Below are 20,233 nucleotides of genomic sequence, written 5' to 3'. Positions count from 1 at the left end.
ATCTTGTACCATTGCTTTAAGTACAAAATTGTGTATATACTTCCAAAATCCTTTGTGTTCCCTGTCTTTCATTCTAATTCATTATTTTTTAAAACTAGATAAAGTGCTTCCACTTGGCCCTTCATTTAGGAACCATTTATCAATCCCTACCTGAGCTATGTTCAAGGACACAAAATTAGTAAGAAAAACCATGTTGTACTCAACTATAGTTTTTGCTATTGCTAGTAGCAACCTTATCAGTTGTAAACATTTCTCACCTACATATGGTAAAGATGCTTCTGAAACTGTCAAGTTAAAAGTTGGTGTTCTTCACCAGGAGCCTCTTTTTGCCTGCATTTTGATCCCTTGCCCCTAATTCGACATTCTTACCAGCTTCAATAGAAGATGGGCCTAGTCCTACTTGATATGCCAAGGCAGGTTGACACCCTTGGGAAGTCTCCCCTTCTCTGAGAAAATATGAAAGGGGGTTCTGGAGGAAGGGAGAGGAGAGGAATGGGAGGGTCTGGGAGAGGCAGAGGAGGGGAAATTTCTACTAAGATGTAAAGTAAATAAATTAATTAATTAATGAAAGACTACATTGATGTTCTTGCTTTTGTGCTGGTCTAAATTTAAGGTTGTTTTAATACCACTATTGAATCATATAAATATATTTTTAGAAATCTAAGATTACTACCCTTCACATGTTTTGACACAGGAGCAATATCTTCTCCACCACTACATTAGAAAAATAAATAACAAGGTTGTTACACTTCAAAGCCCTAAGAAAAGACACATAAGCCAGGCACAGTTGTATATTCCTGTAGTCTTAGCACGTGGGAGGCTGAGGATTAGGAATTTGAAGCTTATCTGAGCTACATAAGACCTGGAGCCAGAGAGAAAAAGTGGAGGGAGGAGAGACGAAGGAGGGGTGAAGAGAGCTCATGAATGATAACTGTCTACAGTGGATGCTGTGTCAGGTGGCTTCAGTCATCCTTCTATCTGTTCATTCCTGACAAATGCTGATGATTTTCTCTGAAGGTTGCCCTGAGATTTTACCATGTGCTCCCTAAAGTTTAGTATCTTTCCCCCCTCACAGCCCCAACCTCTTCAGTAAGAAGCATATTCAGTGACAATAAATATAGCCTTCCCTAACACTATGTTTTTACAGAGAAAGCCATTTGATCTTTGCAGAGTAAAAGAGAGAATGTAAACTTCCAATGTGGCCAAAGCTGGTAACGCAGTGTCCTTACTTCCTAATGAATAGGCTTAACAATAGTCTGTATGGAGAAACTAAAATACCAGTAATCTTCTAAGCCAGTCTCCTTCCCCACTCTTGAACCCAGAGCTTTGATGACCTCAATTCACACCTAGCAAGTTTAATTAGTCTTGTTTTACATTCCTATAGACTCCTATTGTACATGTTCAGAATGAAATATTTCATACTATTAAAATAGCCTTAAAGAAAAAATTGACAGCCTTTGTATTTCTTTGCTTAAAATGAATTTATATTCGAGCTGCTCTGTGGGGTTTCAGACACAAAACACCAGTGACTAGAGTTTGGATTCTTTACATTAATAGTTATTACACTTAAAAGATGGGTTTGAATGTTAAGGTAAGGTTATTTGCTTTGACTATATTCAAATGTCTTAGATATTTCTGTTTCATCAGGCCTAGCCAAAAAAAAAAAAAAATAGCTACATCTCACTAAAATGATCCTGCAACTCTTCTAAGATGATAAATTGTTTTGTGACTAAACTGGTCTATGTTTTATTCATACAAATTTTCATATTTCATATAATATCTTTCCTTGCATCTTTTAGAGGGACAATAAGAGTCCAATTAATACAGAATTTTCTTTCAAGGTTTGAAAATGGCTCTTAGAAAGCCAAAAGAACTATAATATTACCAAAAATTACTTGTCATCCAGTTTGTTGACTAAAGAAGCCGTGGAAGGGTGGGTTTAACTAAATCCACCTTAAACAACACAACCATGTTTAAAATGATGACTGTTCTGGCATCTCAATCCCAAGGGTTAAATGGAAAACAAGGTAACGCTGAGCGCCTGTACACCTCTCATGCTAATGCCTCTCTAAGAAGACATTTCTGCCTTTCCCCTAACTGAGCAAGGTGTTGACATGAGCAGTTTTTAAAGGATATTTTATTGCAGGCAGGCTTAGCGTGGCATAAGGTGACGCTGATAGAAAATCTAACCTGAGCAGCTCCCCAGATACATGCTAGAGGCTTGCAATCACGAAGAGGTTTGGAACTGGGGAAAACTGTCTTCACTACCCCTAGAGTGGGAAAAAATATTTCTTACATGTACAAACCAAGAAGGCTTCCCTTCAATCTCTGATTTAGTGGGGATTCTTGAGACAGGAACAGATTGTATCTACTGGTCTTTGTTCCAGGAAAAGACTAACACTGCTAAGCATATCCCAGTAGAATTACTCAAATCCAATAAAAGAAAATTACCTGAAATATGCAAAAGCCATACAACTTCTTCCCCACATCCAGCTAATTACACTAGAAGATTTCATGAGATTTGAAACTAGCTTTTTATTCTAGTTCCTAGATTGTCATAATTCCCTCACCACACCAAGCAGACTGGAACTTCTTCAAGTTCAATAGGATGTATCCAATTTCTCCAATTTTACAATTTTCAATAAAGCTATACAAGATCTTTGTTAAAAGCCTATTTAAAATATCCCATTATCAGTTCTACATATTTCTGCAACTCTCAAAATATATTTGCTAGACAGTTATCTTATTTTAGCTTTAGAACATATATTAGGTGTGGTTTTTTTCCCAGACACAAGCAATTACAGGGTTGGAAAATAGCCTGTGGAAAGCTCCAAAGAATTGATCTTTTGGGAGCACATCTTGCAATACCAAACACCCTCAGGCTCCCTTGAGTACCAGTGCTGACAAGTTGCTGGTTAAGCAAGCCAACTAGAAGATATGTACACAAAGCAACAGAATTAAAGACTCTGCTTACCACAAAGATGCTTCCTGTGGAGACTGGCAGAATTTTACCAAGCTGGTATGAGCACATGGCCACCTTCAGAACTTTTTCAAAGGTAGCACTCCACCCACTTATATTTGGTGGTTGTATAGTTGTCTCTGTTTCATGGTTTACCCAGTCCCACCCAGTTATTTCACTTTAGAATCCCATGGGCTTTGTATCTTGAAGCCAAACAACCTGTTAGAAATAAGCAGCAGAGAAGAGTCTCTCTTATCTGCTTGCTGACTAACAAATCAAAAACACATGGAGATCTGGGATTATTAGAGAAGGTTTTGGGATAAAGAAATAAAATAAAAACTGACTTGTCAAATGGGATTCCTGCTGCTCAGTACCATATGTTGCCATAGCAAGCTACATCTGCTCTGCTATTAAATATGTTAGTGACTATGATCCATGAGACAGCAACCTCACTTCAAATTTCATAGCACCCATTAAACTCTACAGTGTACATGCTATAACACACAATAGATAGACCACTATGCTTACATATTTTATCTTTTAGTTTTACAGACCCAGTACTGTCATACCTTCAAGATAAGTTTAAAGTCAAGGAAAACTATAGTTTTTATTATGGTTCTTGTGTTTAACTTTACTCATGCATCACAAAATAAACAATTGGAAAACTAGTCAAAATACTCTCAAATGTTCTAAGGTCATTCTTACTCTCAGCTGTAATAATCTTACAATAGGACTTAGGAAAATTGAAGATCTAACAAAGCATTGTACAGCTTTTTAGCTTGTCTTAATTCCCCTCAATTCGATATAAGAATATCAAATGCTACAAAATAGATGAGCAATCTCTTGTATGAATCTAATCTCTGAAATCAAACACTTTGTTGTTTAAGTGTGCCATCAAGAGATGGGCATCTATGTCTTTCTCATTGCTCAACAGTAGAATACATCTGTTGTTATTCTGTTCGTTATATTAAGATTAGCCACAATAATGTTGCCAATATTGATTCATTTTAAAGCTTGTCACGCTCCACTGATGCTTTGAGTCCTGAAGACACGATGATTGAAATAAGAAGTGACTAGGGGGAAAATTAAGAATTATGGAATGTGAAGAAAGAGCACAGAGGCAGACTCTGAAAGAGAACTAGTTCCCACTGGGACATTAACTCTTGCTTGTCTCCTCTTTCCACTACTGAAAAGATCCACAAGATTTATGGGGTTGTTTCCTAACCTGAGCCCACTAACACTCTATGAAGCTTGCCAGGAAGGAAGAAAGTTTGTGACCACAGTTAAGGGAGTGAGTATCATTTCTACAAGGCTACTATATCAGAAACAATCTGAAATCAAATATTCCACAAACAAACCCATTCTGCACAGCTCAGTATTTAAGTAATGATGAAGACAAATTACATGTAATGTAAAACACAGGGGGTTCAGGAGATGAAGGGCTGCTTCACAATATGAGGATCTGAGTCTGATCCCCTGAATTCTCGTAAAAAATAAATAAATAAAAGTTGGGTGTACTTACTCCATTTGTAAGACTTTGACCACCCTAAAAATATGCTAACTAATATTTTTGAAAGTTAAAATGACTTGTTATGCCAACACTTCTAAAACAATCTATATCTCTATCATTAGAAAACGGTTCAATAAATGTTTTTGCATACAAAAACATAAGATATTTTGAAGAAAATGGATTTTTTTCATCCTAAATATAATAGTGTCTAAAGTACAGCAAAGAAAAATAACCAAATTATGTAAAATGGTATCAGAAGATGAAATCTTATCTTTCTGATAACTGCTCAAATGTGTTCATATACACAACTATTTGTGCATATAACCATATTTGTAGAAAATAAATAATTGCATAAAATGTAAGATTAGAAGTTTAGACAGCATAGTAAACTAGGACATTATGTGTAACTTTTAACTTTTATTCTTTTTTAAAGCAATTATAATTTTTTTCACTTTGAATCCCAGCTATAGCCCCCTCCTTTGTCCCCTCACAATCCCACCCTCCCTCCCTCTTATAACTGTTGTGTTATATAAATTTTCAGTGAGTATTTTTATGATCTACAAACAATATATATTAAAATATGAGTTGCTTTGAAAAGCAAATAAACTCTCTCATCCATAGGGTAACAAATAAGATTCCATTCTGTCTGAATAGCCTGTTGTAAAATATGATTGTCCTTACAGATTCAGATTCAGGCATCACTGCTCTATTGAAGCCAGTTGATGTCTACATAGTTGGAAAAATACAACCCCAAAAAAGCCAGCAAATAAAGAGATCAGTGAAAAAAATGAAAACACAGTCTATAGAAATGAAGGAAGTTCAACCAAAACTGGGAATTACGCAAGCACTGATTATTTTCCTACATAGTTAGGGGCAACATCTCTGTAACAATCTACTACAACAAATACATTCGCAGCCACTTCACTCATGCAATATTCTTAGCAGTAGAGAGTTCCAGTTGTTGAATTAGGCACCAAGAAGAGGGCTGGAATGCGGTTTCTTTCCTCCACAATGTGAAATATCATTGCAATGCCTGTGCTTGAAAAAGAAAATGAACTCAGTTCTGAAACCCATGTAGTAGCTAAGTGACCTCACTCCATTTTGCTACTGAAATTTCAATTCCTTTTCTCAGCTAATGCTCTGTGAGACGTGGAATGCTCAATGCCTACTTTTAGTGCTAATTTACAATAATGAGTAGAATGACATACTTTTATCTTTGAATACCTCAGAAAAATAATCACACAGCAATGGTCATAATGTAACATATCCTCCACTTTCCTTTCTCTCTTCATTTACATGCTTAAAAACACACAGATTCTGTCCTGCCTGTTTAAAAGTTTGGCTTAAAGGTCAAGCCTTGCAGGTTTGATAAAGCAGTGTTACAGCCTAGGAAAAGGCTAAAGGTGTGACTACAGCCAGAATTGTCAGAGCCATGTTGGTGAATTTTATATTCATTTTCACGTAAAGCAATATAATTTGGCCTGATATGTAGACACCACATAAAAATTAACATATACCTAGAATTCTAATTAATAAGTGGATTGTGCTTCTAAATATCACATACTGTATCAGGGTTCTCTGTCTTTTAGTGCAGTAATGTTAAGAGATTCAGAATTACCTCATCTCTGGCAGGATGAAAGAATCTCTTAACAGCATGAGGACCATTCTCTTAATTGGTATTCAGGTCATAGGATCATTTGGAAAAGAGGCTGAGATAGTCTCAAATTTTCTTTTGTACTGAAGGAAAATGAGTTGTGAGGTGATATAGAACTGATTCAAATCCAGAGAGTTGTTTATTAGGTTTTGCTGCTGCTGTTGTTGTTGTTGTTATTGGTCAATTTATTTCAAAATGCAACCAGGTATCAATAAAATGGAAATAATAATTCTTTCTTCAATGAATTACTGATAATATTAAGTGAAATAAAATGTTTTGCAAAATGCTTAAAACAATTCATTGTACATAAAAAGCACTCAATGCATGCTAAATAGTATTGCCTTGTTATTGTTATTACTAAGGATGGATAGAAAATCATGATTTCAGAAGGGGAATTTAGTTTTTGTTTTTGTTTTATTTTGTTTCTAGTTTAGTTTTGCTTATAATAACTACTTTCAAGCACTTAACATGAATAAACAGTAATCTGAAAATTAATTTCACATTCATCATTTAATAAAGTGTCAGAGGTTCACAAAACTAGAGGAAAAATACATGTTGGTGACATATGTCTGAATTCCAACACTTGAGAGCTGAGGCAGAAGAACCATGAGTTCCTGGCCAGGAGAATCAAACCAAATAGAAAAAGAATAAAACAATGACTGGGATGTAGCTTAGAAGCAGAACAGTTGCTTAACATGGCTTTGATCTCCTATATCAGGCAGAGGCACTATGCCACATGGCTGATGAATAATTTCAGAACAGAGCTTAGCACTCAGGGCCCTGCTTGGTGTGTGTATGCTTCAGTAGGCTGGAAGTGGAGAGTCTCAGCTGAGTATCACCTGATTGTATCATTGTCCTTTGGGAGTGTACCTCCTACTGTGCTCAAAGGAGAGCAGTGGCACACTGAGACTTGTACTACAGTGGAAAACTACCAGTCGGAGATCAGAGGAGGCTAGCAGCCACTCAGAGGGAACAAAGGAGTTCACCTATTTCCTTGTTCATGCATAGCGCCTTCCCTCATCAATAACTGTGTACTGTATACTAAGTATGATGCCACTATATATGCAAAGTGTAAGGCTATATATAATACAATAAATACAATATATTTTCTCATTGACATTAAATGTCAATATATTTTCTCATTGTCATCAAATGTCAAACTTAAGGATTTAGAGTGCATATAAGAATAGTACACTGACCTATAGAAAATTAAATTGTATGTAGAAAAAAATTTAAAAACAAAGACCTCTAATAGTACTAAGAAGGGTAAGGTTAGTTTTGTTATAGGAAAAAAGTAAGGCATTACAAATATATATATATTATACATTATTATATATGTTATATATAATTAAATATATAACTAAAATATATATATTATATAATTTTAAATTGAGATATGTGTTGGGAGGGCAGGCAGGGACAAGATGGAGAAATTTTTCAAAGAGATTTGGCATGAAGAAAGTCACTTTAGTAGTCCACTTTTATTGTTACTAATGATACAGATGTATAACTGTGTTCCTGTATTTTTTTTTTAATTAGACATATCCCATACAAATCAAACCAATTGCTATTTTAGCTAGTTAACCACAGGATGTTAGAGAAAGCTAGGTACAATGTCTGTGTTGCAGAGACCTAAAATACTGAGGAGGTCCTGTGCTGCATTAAGGCTGGTAATCTTTGACTTTGTACATACTCCCTGAAGAGAGCAAAGACAGAGTTTTGGGGATGGCCTAGTTGAGAAAGCATGACCTTGCACTCTCATCTGGGTCATGTCAACCCTGTGTTTCATGGAAGCTGGTTTAGTTCAGGAACCTAGTAGTCAGACTAAGCAAATTTGAGCTTGAATTTGCAGCTTTGTTGACGGAAGATGCATTTCTGAACAATTAAATGGGGATTACAGTTTTTGTTCTTTGGGGTTTTAAGGGTATTAGATGGGCGTAAAGCAGTTATGAAATCCTTGATCACTTTATGATGCCACATGAACAATGCTTTGCTGCGACTACAGGAGGCAACTAAAAAAACAGCCCCACATATTTACACTATGTGATTGCTGAGCCAGGAGAAGAGACTGCAGCCACTAATTCTAAGATACTGTAGATCAGAAGTTGTGCTTCATTAAATTCTTCATGTTCAGTGTCCTGAAAGTTGCTTGGCACACAAGCACTTAAGTAGGACAAAGGTCATATGCAGGCTATGTGAAAGTCAGGAAGGGTGTGATTGATAAACAAGACCAGATTGTACCTTCATTGTTGGACCTGCTAAGTGGTTTGGCTTTAGAATTTCTTGTAATAAAAGTCAATGGATCTCTTTAGATCCAGGTTAAGAAACAGTCGTATTATTATTTTATTATTATTATTATTATTATTATTATTATTTGTTTGAAAACGTAGACAATGCATGTGACCTCTGAAGTCTACCAACTTTGTAGAACTAAGTTGGTAGAACTTTTAGAATACTAACGAGCCCACTAATGTTGGCTTAGACTGACCACTGTCACAAAACAGATGTTACCACGATGCTTATTATTCTCCAGCACCATCCTGTTCATCATGGGTAAACAACTGAATATCAAAATGTAAAAATGTGTACTAGACCTGGTGATGCAAAACTATAATCTCAGCTACTCAAGAGGCTGAGTCGGGAGGACCCCAAGCTCTAGCCTTGTTTGGCCAACTTAGTGAGAACTTGTCTTTTAAAAAGTAAGTGAAAAAAAGAAAAGGTGGGCTACAGCTTGGTGGTAGGGCAAATGCCTAGCATAGCCATGCCTTTGATTCAATCACCAATATTGACAATGAGAGAGAAAAATTAAAACATCTTAAAATATCTGAAAAAAAGGATCTTGGCCTAGAAAATTGCTAAATAAAACAGAAGAAATTATGTGGACCACAAAAAGTAAAAAGTGTTGTTTGCTGATTTTCTTTCTAGGCATTATCTTTGCTTTATCTTAGAAAAATAAATTACCAAGTGTCTTAGTATATAATTTTGATAAATAGACAATCAATTTTTCCCATTAAATAAGGAACGTGACAGGACTGTGCCCTCTCTGACCAGCCTTGTTACTAGGTGAAGTTGAAATATAGCCTTGCAGTAGGAGGACAGTTTAGGAGGGAAATCAGGCAGGGTTTCAGGTAAAGTGAGTATGCTTATACCACTGTTTCACTGATTTTTATCATAAATCAAGAGCCTTGCACTACTGAAGATGAGGGCATACTATTAATCAGGTTTGTCCTAACAATAAAACTGGTAGCCTATGATATGGAACATTTAAAACTGGAATGAAACACTGCATGTCTGCCTTGAAGCGCCAGAGTCATGAGCCCATGATAAACTCCATTACTTTGTACACCAACTTAAGAAAATTAGTTTTAAGAAAGATGGGTTAGGTAGAGAGAGATGTTAGGTAGAAGCTTATTGGAACAGCTCAGAAGAAGCCATCAAACTCCAGCAGTCTGAAGGGACAAAGAAAACAAGTCAATTCAAAAACTATAATTTTCAGTCCAGTAGTCAGTAGTTGCACGGGCATCTGAAATATGGCTAATAGGACTGAAGATTTAACTTCAAAATGTACTTAATTTAAATTTATTTATATATCAATTCTTATTTGATATAGTAGACTACTATATCAAATAAGAATTGATTACAATTAAGAATTAATATAGTAGTCATAGTGAATTTTAAATATGCTTAGAACATGTCAGTGGACCTATAGTTGTAAATTTTATAAAGCAAAAAATTTGACAAAAATCTTAGATTGTGAACTGAGATGTAAAAGTAATAGTTTATATTGGGCATATTTTAAGATGATAATAACTTATGAATAGGTTAAGAAATACCAAAGTTAATCTAACTGTTAAAATCAATTTTGTCTTTATTTTTCCTTTTGTAATATAACTACTAAATAATGTAAAGGCCCATACATGATTTACATTTCAATTGGCTTATATTTCAGTTGAACTGTACTAGCTAAGAGATATTTGTGGAGTTGGTACCATCATGATAGGTGGTAAGTCCAAGCATACTGCGAATACAGCAAAGTTTTGATAAATGCTGTAACACTAGACATTCAGTTGGAAGATGGGCTAAGTTTGAGATGCATCTGAGAGATCCATGTAAACATTAGCAAGCAGGTGGAAATGTCTATATGGTGATTGGTGAAGGCAGAGGAAAAGTCAGGACTACAGACCTGTGTTTGGGAGTAAGTAGTTGCTATGTGATAACTAAAACTCAGAGAGAATTTTCAAAAATACTTAGATCTTTTTTCAAAGCCCAATCATTATTTATCAGTGAAATTTTTATTTTCTTCACCAAAGAATATTGTTCGTCTATGACATTTGTATTTCTGTTTTTCACACAAGGCCTGGGCTACACTGGCAGAAAGGCTGAACAGCTTCTTCAGGAGGTTTTCAGGACGCAAAATCTTTGTTGGTGCTATTGATAAAGAATCTTCAGTTCTGACAGATTGTCTCTCATGGAAATTACAAGTTTATATTATGACTGTAAAATGTATGTTTCCATCAAAACAATTTTCTCAGACTCATGAAAATTACATCTAGTTCCCTGTTGTAAGTTTATAATTTTGATTATTTTTGCCTGTTATAAACAGGAGCATTCCCTAGTATCCCTCAGTTATTTCCTTTGTTTATTAAAATAAACCATTCAGGCTGGGCAGTGATGGTGCCAGAATTTAATGCAAGCACTCGGGAGGAAGGAAGGGGCAGGAGGATCTCTGGGCTGGAGGACAGTCTGTTCTACAGAGCAAAGTAAACTATTCGCATTTGGCATGGTCCTGTCAGCATCATTAGAATTTTAATGCATAGCATCACCATTCTCTAGTTTCCTAGTCTTTGGCAGACCTGTTTGCTATGTTGTTTGCATTTTTTTAATGTCTACTGTGCATTTTGTTTATGACTTTCAGTGCTTTTTGTACAACAAAAAGCCATTTTCCTGATCAGTTTGTAAATTACCTCTTATTCACTACACATTCCTCAAAATAGTTTTTGAGCCCCAAGCAGTGACTTCATTTCTTTTCCATCAATCTATATTGTGTTTAGACTTTTGTAAAGCTTGCATCCTTAACAAGCCATTTGCATATGTTTTAACAGTGGCTCCTCATTTCTTTCTGGAAAATAGACAACAATGTTACAAGAATAAACATGCCAATACCTTCAGAACACAGTATTAACTATTACTTCTCATGGAAACCCATGCTAACTCCACAGTAACAAAATTGTTTTCACTTGTTAGATGGAGAAAATTGTTAGACAAACTTACTAATCAATCATCTACAACATTTTAGGTGACCCATTACACAGTGTTCAATTAGCTTAAAGAAATGTGTCTTGAAGGTAGAGTTCTGGAAAATATTTGATACAGAAGAAAGGAAGGGGTCTTCAGTAACTACAAAGAATGTAACAAGGTAATCTGTTGTTGGAGGCTTGGCAGGAAAAACAGTTAAGCACCTGGACACTGCCAAATCACAGAGCATTTGAGGCCATTCTGTACAGCTTGAGACTCACTACAAAGCCATACATTAGGAAGAGAGATGCAGCCATAGGAAAGGACAGTCTGTGGACTAGATACTCTCTAATAAGTAATAGCTTAGGCATGTCACCCCACTTTTCCAACCATCCTTATAACTTCCACTGACCAGATCAGGAAATGAGGATATTGCTGGGGAAGCCATGGAAACACTGAACATAGAAACAGAGACCATGCTGACTAAGCTGCAATGGGAAGAAATAGTTTGGAGACCATTAGAAACAAATGACAAGAAAAACACATTTTTAAAAAGTGTGTTAGCATATTTCATTAAACTAGATTAATGAGAAGGTAAATGTGGAAGATTGACCCCCCCCCAAAAAAAAGGAAACTAAGATCAGAAAGCAGAGTGCAATTCATTTAAAAGAGAGAATCTGCCTTCCCTGTAAGTAGGTGGGAGCAGTCATCAGTGTGTGGATGTTTCTTTTTATTATTAGACTGACACGATCAAAGAGGTAATTTTAGATATTAATGATATCAAAGAATTAATTTAGCCAACTAACCAATATAAAATGAATGAGAAAGTATTCCAAATGGAGATAGGAAAACAACTGAGAAGTGGAGACACAGTACAAACACCTAAGTGATAAACAGGGACTGAGGAAGTATTGGTAAGTCACTGTTTTGGATCTCATTCTTTAAACTTCCCAACAGAATTTCAGATGAGAGAGAGTGCTAGAAGCTCATTTAAAGGAACTGGAGCAACCACTAGCTGTTTAGAAACACAAGAAACTGCATTAACTTCTGTAAAAGAAAAATGCAAGTTGTAGAATCAAAATGATAAAAGCTTGTGCCAACTCCTAACCAAAAATGAAATGAAAGAAAAGAAAGTCAACAAAGCTAAGACTTATGAGTAAATGGTGTTATAGGTCTACAACACGGCAAAGCACGTGTGGTGATTTTAATAAAAATGGTTCCCCATAGGTTCATATATGTAACACTTGATCTCGAAGTTGTGGAACTTCTGGGAAGGTTGGGAGGTGTGGCTGTGTTGGAGAAGTTGTGTTCTGTTGAAGTTTCAAAAGCTAACACCTTTCCCACTCAGTGATTGCTCTCTTCTCTCTCTCCCCCTCTCTCTCCCTCCATCTCTCCCTTCTTCTCTCTCTCTTCCTTGCTCTATTACTGCCTCATGATGGTTGCCTCAAGTTGAAAGCTCTTAGCTACTGTTCCAGGGTCATAACTACTTGTCTGTTTCTGTGCTACATGCTACTAGTGGTCATGGACTCACTCACTAACACTGTAGCCAAGCCCCCATTAAAATATTTTTTTTTGTAAGTAGCCTTGTCATGGATCATCTTCATGATTATCGAAAAATAACTAAGATGGCAGCTAACATCCAAACCCAGTGACCTGATTTCTGTTCCCTAAACCCACAGAGCAGAAGGATAGACGTGACATCTGAGAATTGCAAGTCACCTTCTGATTTCCATGTTTGCCACACACACATTCGCATGCGCACACACACACCAAGCAACAGAAAATAAACACAAAACAAAATTACAAAAACAAACAAAAAAAGAAGGAAGAGGAGGAGAAGAGAAGAAAAGCTTTTCTTGGCCTTATTCTGTTGTCAATATCCTCACAATTTGATATGGACATGTATGATTGTGCTTATAATGGTAACTCTTGGCCATTACTAAAATAAAGAAATAAATAAATAAATACAATTCTTTGGAGGCTTTTTCATGTGTGTTTGTTTGTTGAAATTTAGATCGACGTTCCCAAGGAGGAAAGAAAGGGAGGGCTTCACATCCATTCACTTGATCGTTTCCCAGCACAGCTTGGCACTAGCTAATCTCATATCCAATAAAAATGTGGGCACCAGTTCACACATCTTCTCCAGAGATGACTGAGTCCTTCATAACTCAGCAGCTTGGGTGACAAAAATTTTGAACACATGGTGAAAAGCCATTATTTCAGTCTTTTAAAATTCTAGTCAAATTTGCTACATGTATTCTAATTAATTCCTACAAGAACCTGGAAAACAAAACCATGTTCAAGACCTACTATACTTGACTTAAAGGGTTGAATTTAACTATTGTGTGGCAACATGAAACTCTTTTAAATAAATGCATACGTTGGCTAAAAAGAACATTTCAAATAGAGCAATATTTCAATTCAAGAAAAAATGGTGGAAAAATAATTATGTTTTCTCTTGTTTATATCAGTACACATCCATATATAATTATTGGCTTTAGCAAGATGGTTTTTGGATTGAATGTTAGAACAGTAAGACCATGTAGTCAGGTAACATGAATACAGACAAAGATGAAAAGGTTTAGCCATGAATCAATATCGGCAAGTTATTTTGAGACATTTAGTATTTACTATAAATACAATGTTTTGAGAGCATACTAAAATGCTAATCAAAGGTATATTTGTAAATCAAAATCAATTAAGAGCTTGACTTCAAAATGCAGCTTCCGCCCCGCAAAGCACAAAGAAGAAACACTTAAGGCAAAAGTGTACAACAATTCACTAATGGAATTTAGAATGCTCTTTCATGCACCCAAGATGACAATACTTCAAAGAACACTGCTCACTCACCCTCTCCTCCACCTTCTCTGGTTAGAATAAGGCATCTTTAGTACCCACACAACGGATGAGCCCTAATTTGTACTGCCTTCCTTCCATAAACAAGGAGGTGTTAAAAGTAATCTTCAATTAACACCTGTAAAGTGATACCTACAAGAGAGTCTCTGAAAGTGACAATATTGCTAAAATTACATGCTACATTTGGTAAAAATTATATGCTGCAACTGACAAAATCAAACTTAGTTCAATGATTTTGCTCATTGCTCCTAAGTAAATATTTTAATGGACTAAAAAGCCTTCAACATCACTAATTTAAATGTTTATGGTAAAACATGTCACAAATCACTTTATTTTTTCTTTTTGTTTTCAAAAAAGCCTATAATTTATCCACTGCTTGCATATGTAATATCTAAGTAATGTCAACTTATTCATATACATAAACCATAACATAGACCTGGGACAAATTAGATGCTCAATGAACACTACAGGACTTGTTTAAAAAGTTATCACAAGCCATGCTTCCATATTTTTATTAATCATCATCATCATTGTAAATAAAGTTTCATGACATCAGAAAGTTTATCTGAAAGTCAGAGGAGATGTGAACTATCTAGAGAACAATTCATAATAAAACAAGGCTACATAATAAATGGGATAATTTTGAAGGAGAGGTAAACGAATCATCCATAAAAATATTCACCATGTGCATTCTTAAAACAACCAAGGATTCTGCATCAAATATTTATAAATTAGCATCAATTAAAATACTGCTTTCTATAAAGTAATTATTATAAATTATAATGCTTTTCATATTGTCAACAGGAAGCTAGATAGTGTCTTAAGTGATACATAGAAGCTAAATTGTGTATATAAACTTATTTTTTAAAAGAAAAGTTAAAGATTTACTCTTAAACTATGACTGGGCATTTTCAATATTTAATTAATTTATTTATTCTTTCAGAAAACCTTAATAGTTCTGCACTTCAAATCGTCAGTGTTCCCATCCCCTCATAAACCCTTAAAATCAATAAACCATGTAGCTTTGAACTCTACATTGATGGCATTTATATTAATATAACAAAAATCAAACTATCAAAATTAGGACACCTGATTCAAAATGAACTTTTCCCAAGTTGTATTTTTCAAGTTCACAGTTAATCAAAATTTAAATGTGATTACATTTTCCAGTGAAATCAAACTTGATCGCTCTGAAAAATGGGAAGATGAGCCACACCAAATATTCAAATCTTCACTGAAATTATATGCCAATCAGACTTTTACAGCTAGCTCATTGAAACAACATTATACATTTTTAGCAAGAATAGACCATCTTTTAATGATGCAATCAACCTTCCTGTTTATTGCCTCTCTCTATGAATTAAAGACAGAGCAAGATTTTTAAATGAGATCCATACCTAGTTTATATACTGCTGACTTGAAACACTTAAATAAAGCTTCTTGGCAGTATAATGGGTAACTAAAATTTCTAATTTTTATATAAATAAGATGTATCACCCGTTATACATGTCAACTTAAATTCTGTGTATTTTTTAAATTCTGTGTATTATTTTCTTAAATAAAACAAACTATGGTAATATTCCAAAATTCTACACTTTCCTTCATTTTTAAAATTCAGAATTTATTTTTGAAAAATCAGGATGAACTTGACAATTGTACTAATAATCAGATGAAACAATTCTTGAATATTCTCAAACATAATAATTAATATCAAGCATAGTTGCCAGGCATGCTGGCTGTAATCCCAGTTGTCAGGAGGCAGAGGAAGGAGGATCAATTCAAGGACAATTTGTCTCAAAAGCCACACCACTACCCATGCTTCACACACTGAGAAGAAAGAGAAGCTTCCATCAAACATCTCCTCTTGCATGTCTCTTTCCCCATTCTCATTTTCTCCTTTCCTTCCCTTTCTACTTTCCTGATTTTCATTTTCCTTTTTACATTTTTCTTGTCTATTCTTTCATCAATCTAGTTATAAAAAGGAATTAGAGGTACAGTTCTGTATTAAAATCACCAAAACATGAAAACCAAACAAAACACCAGCTTGGAGATAATTTTAACTGCATGTGACTCATGTCCAAATAAATGTCTATTGAGCTCCAATGGCCGAATGTAACCAACTAACCAAATAACCAAAAAGGAAAGAGATGGGTTTTACTTTGTTGCACTGAACTAAGACAGAAGCCTGTCAAAAGACAGTCGTGTTAAGCTCCTCTCTGCAATCATAGCATAGTATCACTAATAGTAACAAGGGCTGGCTCTCTCTCATGGGTGGGTCTCAAGTTGGGCCAGTTATTGTTTGGCCATTCCCTCAACCTCTGCTCCATCTTTATCCATGCACATCTTGTAGGCAGGGTAAATTTGGCGTCAAAGGTTTTGTGGGTGGGATGGTGGTCATTTCAGTCTTCATGCTCCCCCAACACCACCTCCCCAGTGTTAAGAGTCTCACCTAGAATCCGGGATCCCACCCTGTCTTAGGTCTCGAGCTTGTCCCAGAGATGTTCCCCTCCCCATTGGTTTCTCTTCTCTCTCCCATCCCTCTCACCTCCCACTGTGATTGACTTCACCCAGCAGCAGATCAAAACAGATGCTGAAACCTACATCCAAACATTAGGCAGATCTCAGGGAGTCTGTGGGAGAGCTGGGGAAGGATAGTGGGACCTAGAGGTGACAAGAATTTCACAAGAAGAACAACAGAAGCAACTAATCTAGGCCCATGGGAGCTCACAGAGACTGAGGCCCCAACCAAAGAACATGTATAGAGTGGATCTAGGCTCCCAATACTCGTGTAGCTGATAAGAAGCTTGCTTTTCATGCGGGTTCCTTGGCAAGTTCAGTGGGGCCTGTCTATGACATAGACTCTGTTACCTACTTTTGGATCACTTTCCCCTGGCTGGGCAGCTTGTCAGGCCTCAGTGGAAGAGATCAGTTCAATCCTGCTGAGACTTGATGTGCTGTGGTGGGTTGGGAAGGGGTCTCCTCATTTCTGAGGCAAGGGGAAGGAGAAGGGGGAAGATAGTGGGAGAATGAAACTGGGAGTAGAGAAGAGAGAAGACTGAGATTGGGATGTGAAAGAAAGAAAGACAGAGAAAGAAAAAAGGAAGGAAGGAAGGAAGGAAGGAAGGAAGGAAAGAAAGAAAGAAAGAAAGAAAGAAAGAAAGAAAGAAAGAAAGAAAGAAAGAAAGAAGGAAAGGAAGGAAGGAAGAAAGAAAGAAAGAAAGAAAGAAAGAAAGAAAGAAAGAAAGAAAGAAAGAAGAAAGAAAGAAAAGAGAAAAAAGTCAGAGTCCTGGCTTTAAATAGTAGTGCATAGGGCTGACCTTAACAGTATTGGGAATCCCAAGAAACTAGTATCCATTCTCCAATTAAAGACAAGCTCTGAGGGCAAGCGAAATTTTTAATCTCAAACATAAAATAAAATAAAAGTGTAGAGATAAACACTGAATCCAAAATGAGTAGCCAAGAAAGGCCTAAAGGGGGAGAGCAGAGAGGAAGGGAAGCAAAAAAGCCAAGAGAGGAGCCGTGCAGGACATGTACTGGGGCAGATATGGAAAGTATCAACTATTTTCTTTTAAAGAAGCTTAAGCTTACAGTTGGTCAGAACTGGAAAGAAATGGCCAACGCTGTAGACCAATCCCTTTGTCCGTAAAACAAACAGCAGTAGTTTGAGTAATTCAATAACAGCCCCTTACCAGTTCAGGGCGATCATTGCAGAACCTTTCTCAGGCTAAAAGTGTAATTGGCTACGGATCAATAAGTAATTTCTTTTAGAAGGACAAAGGTCTTGTTTTCTTTCTTTTTAATTTATATATATATTTGAAATAGCAAAGCCCTTAAATCAGAGCTGAGCAAATATATTCTGAAAGTTGAGATTACTCTAAACAGTGAGATTCCTTACTGCCCTTTGAAGTTTATCTCAACTGATCATTTATTTATGATGCTATAAAAATCCAAATGCTTTCAATTTTGATTGTTAGGTATTTGCTGAAAGGCATCTGAAATTACTTTCCAAGGGTTGCCATTTTATGACAAGCGCATTTTGAGTGGAAATTTACAATGGTTCAATAATGGTTGTGCTGAGGTGTTATTTTTTGTTTATTTTTCTCCCTCAGTGTAGCAATGAATTCAGCTCTTGTGGTCAATGTGAAACTTAACCTGACTTCTTGGAAATTCTGGAAATCTAACATAAAAATCAGATTAAGAAAAAACTAATATAATCTTTTAGAGTTAAGACCTTGTCAATCTGTGATAATGTGGTACCATGACTGGCAGTTTTCCTAATTAGTTTAGGACTGATGCCTTGGGCTAGTTTTTATCAAGAAAGAAAATGTTGACCTCATCAAAGGTCTTTTGGGGATTCAGTATTCAGTAAAGGCAGAACACGGAGAGGTTAACACAAACAAAGTAGACCACATTTCCATAATCAACAGACTGAGAAGATCAACAATATTCAAGTATAAAACAGGCTGTAGAGAATGGACTCTGTCTGACACTTGAGGAAGAGGAAAGGGCCTAGGTGAAGTGTTCTTCCTTTAGAGTTTTGGTTTGCTGGGTTGCTGCTAATGCTGCTGGTTTTGGAGCCCTGAACTTGCACACGCGACACAAGCCCTGTACCACTGATGTACATGCCCTGACCAGCGTTCTGAGAATGTAATCTCTTCCTGTTTTTTTTTGTTTGTTTGTTTTTGTTTTTGTTTTTTTTTTTTTGCGATATGGAAAAATACCTGTATCCCTTAACAATTAACATGTTTCTATTCTCCTCATGCGTAACACAGAGATCTGAGAAAATGAACAATTACAACTGTACTTGGTAATTCCTTAAGAGTAGGCTTAGAAAGAACGGTCTGAACTATAAAGTGTGTATGGAAACTAAGGAAAAAGCCTCTCTTTCGTAAGCTATTATTCACCTTTTACTATGTGCCAGCTGTATTTGTATGTGACGTTCAGCAGGGCTGAGACAGAAAAAGAATGTTTCTCAGAACTTTCCCGACAGTTATCAAAGCTAGTACAAAATGACCCAGAAACAATCATGTTTGCCATTTTCACATCCCCAACTTAAATTTTCACATCCTTAAAGTTTCCTTCCTTCATGCCTCCCACACCACATAACTTTAGACAATTTCTACTCTGGCAAGAAAAGAGGTAAGAATACTGAGTCCAGATTTTTGGATGCCACCAATACCACAGCCCCCTGCAACCAACCAGATGGTACAGTGCTACTGAGCACCAACTTACTTTATTAACTTGGAAAATTTGCCTAGAGCACAAAATTTACTCCAAAATGTTTTTGCAAGCACAAAATTGACATGATTTCAGGTTCAAAAATAAAAATAGCTGTCTTCCTATTGGGGAGTACATGCGAACAACAGTAGCACTGGGTTTTTTTTAGCTCTATCCCATTTTCATATTGTATTTGAGAGGAAACTCTAAGAATTTACACACACATATGAATACAGTTAATGGTGAAAATAAATTTTTAATCTTATTAAAAAGTACTTACTATGTGAAGCTCAAGGTAGTCGCCCAGGCCTGAGGAACTGTCCACTCGCACCAACACTGCCTCCTTCTGAACAGTACTAAACCCTATGGCCAGCCTGTCTGCTCGTGTACTGGGTCGGTCATTAGGAGGCCACTTATACGTGATCTGTCCACCACCTTTGCTAAAGATATATGTTGTCCCAGCTGTAAGACAAAATACAAATCCCATTAGTATCCATACACCATGGCCATGCTTCCCGATATCATGTTGATTCGTAACAAAACGTTGATGCCACACACACAGCTATGGCAACGCAAACAATAGCTGTCAATGAAACCTGATCAAGAGAGACAACAGAGTTGTTTTAACAGAACTAGAGAAGCCATTCAGTTTTTCTTTTTAATATATTCATTAAATCCTTCAGCATGCGTTGCAGAACAAACAGTAGATTTCTGCTTTCTCTATTGAATTGGACAAGCATGGAATGTAATGGTCTTTCATTTCTTTTCACCTGCCAGTTCTTAAGAAATAGTTCAGGAGGAA

General features: G+C 36.1%; 1 protein-coding gene across 46 annotated transcripts in view; it reads right to left on the bottom strand.

Moving 5' to 3' along the window:
- Nrxn1 (neurexin 1) overlaps positions 1 to 20,233 on the bottom strand; it is a 1,167,492-nt gene that overhangs the window by 347,325 nt on the left and 799,934 nt on the right. For all 46 annotated transcript variants that reach the window (XM_060393136.1, XM_060393140.1, XM_060393190.1 and 43 more), the window contains one exon: positions 19,712 to 19,893. In XM_060393136.1, the coding sequence (XP_060249119.1) occupies positions 19,712 to 19,893 (182 nt within the window). The remainder of the gene's footprint in view (positions 1 to 19,711; positions 19,894 to 20,233) is intronic.

Source organism: Meriones unguiculatus, chromosome 1, assembly GCF_030254825.1.
Source record: "Meriones unguiculatus strain TT.TT164.6M chromosome 1, Bangor_MerUng_6.1, whole genome shotgun sequence".
NCBI classification, from domain to species: domain Eukaryota; kingdom Metazoa; phylum Chordata; class Mammalia; order Rodentia; family Muridae; genus Meriones; species Meriones unguiculatus.
Note: the sequence above shows the minus strand (reverse complement) of the source record. Positions and strands in the feature narration are given on the sequence as shown.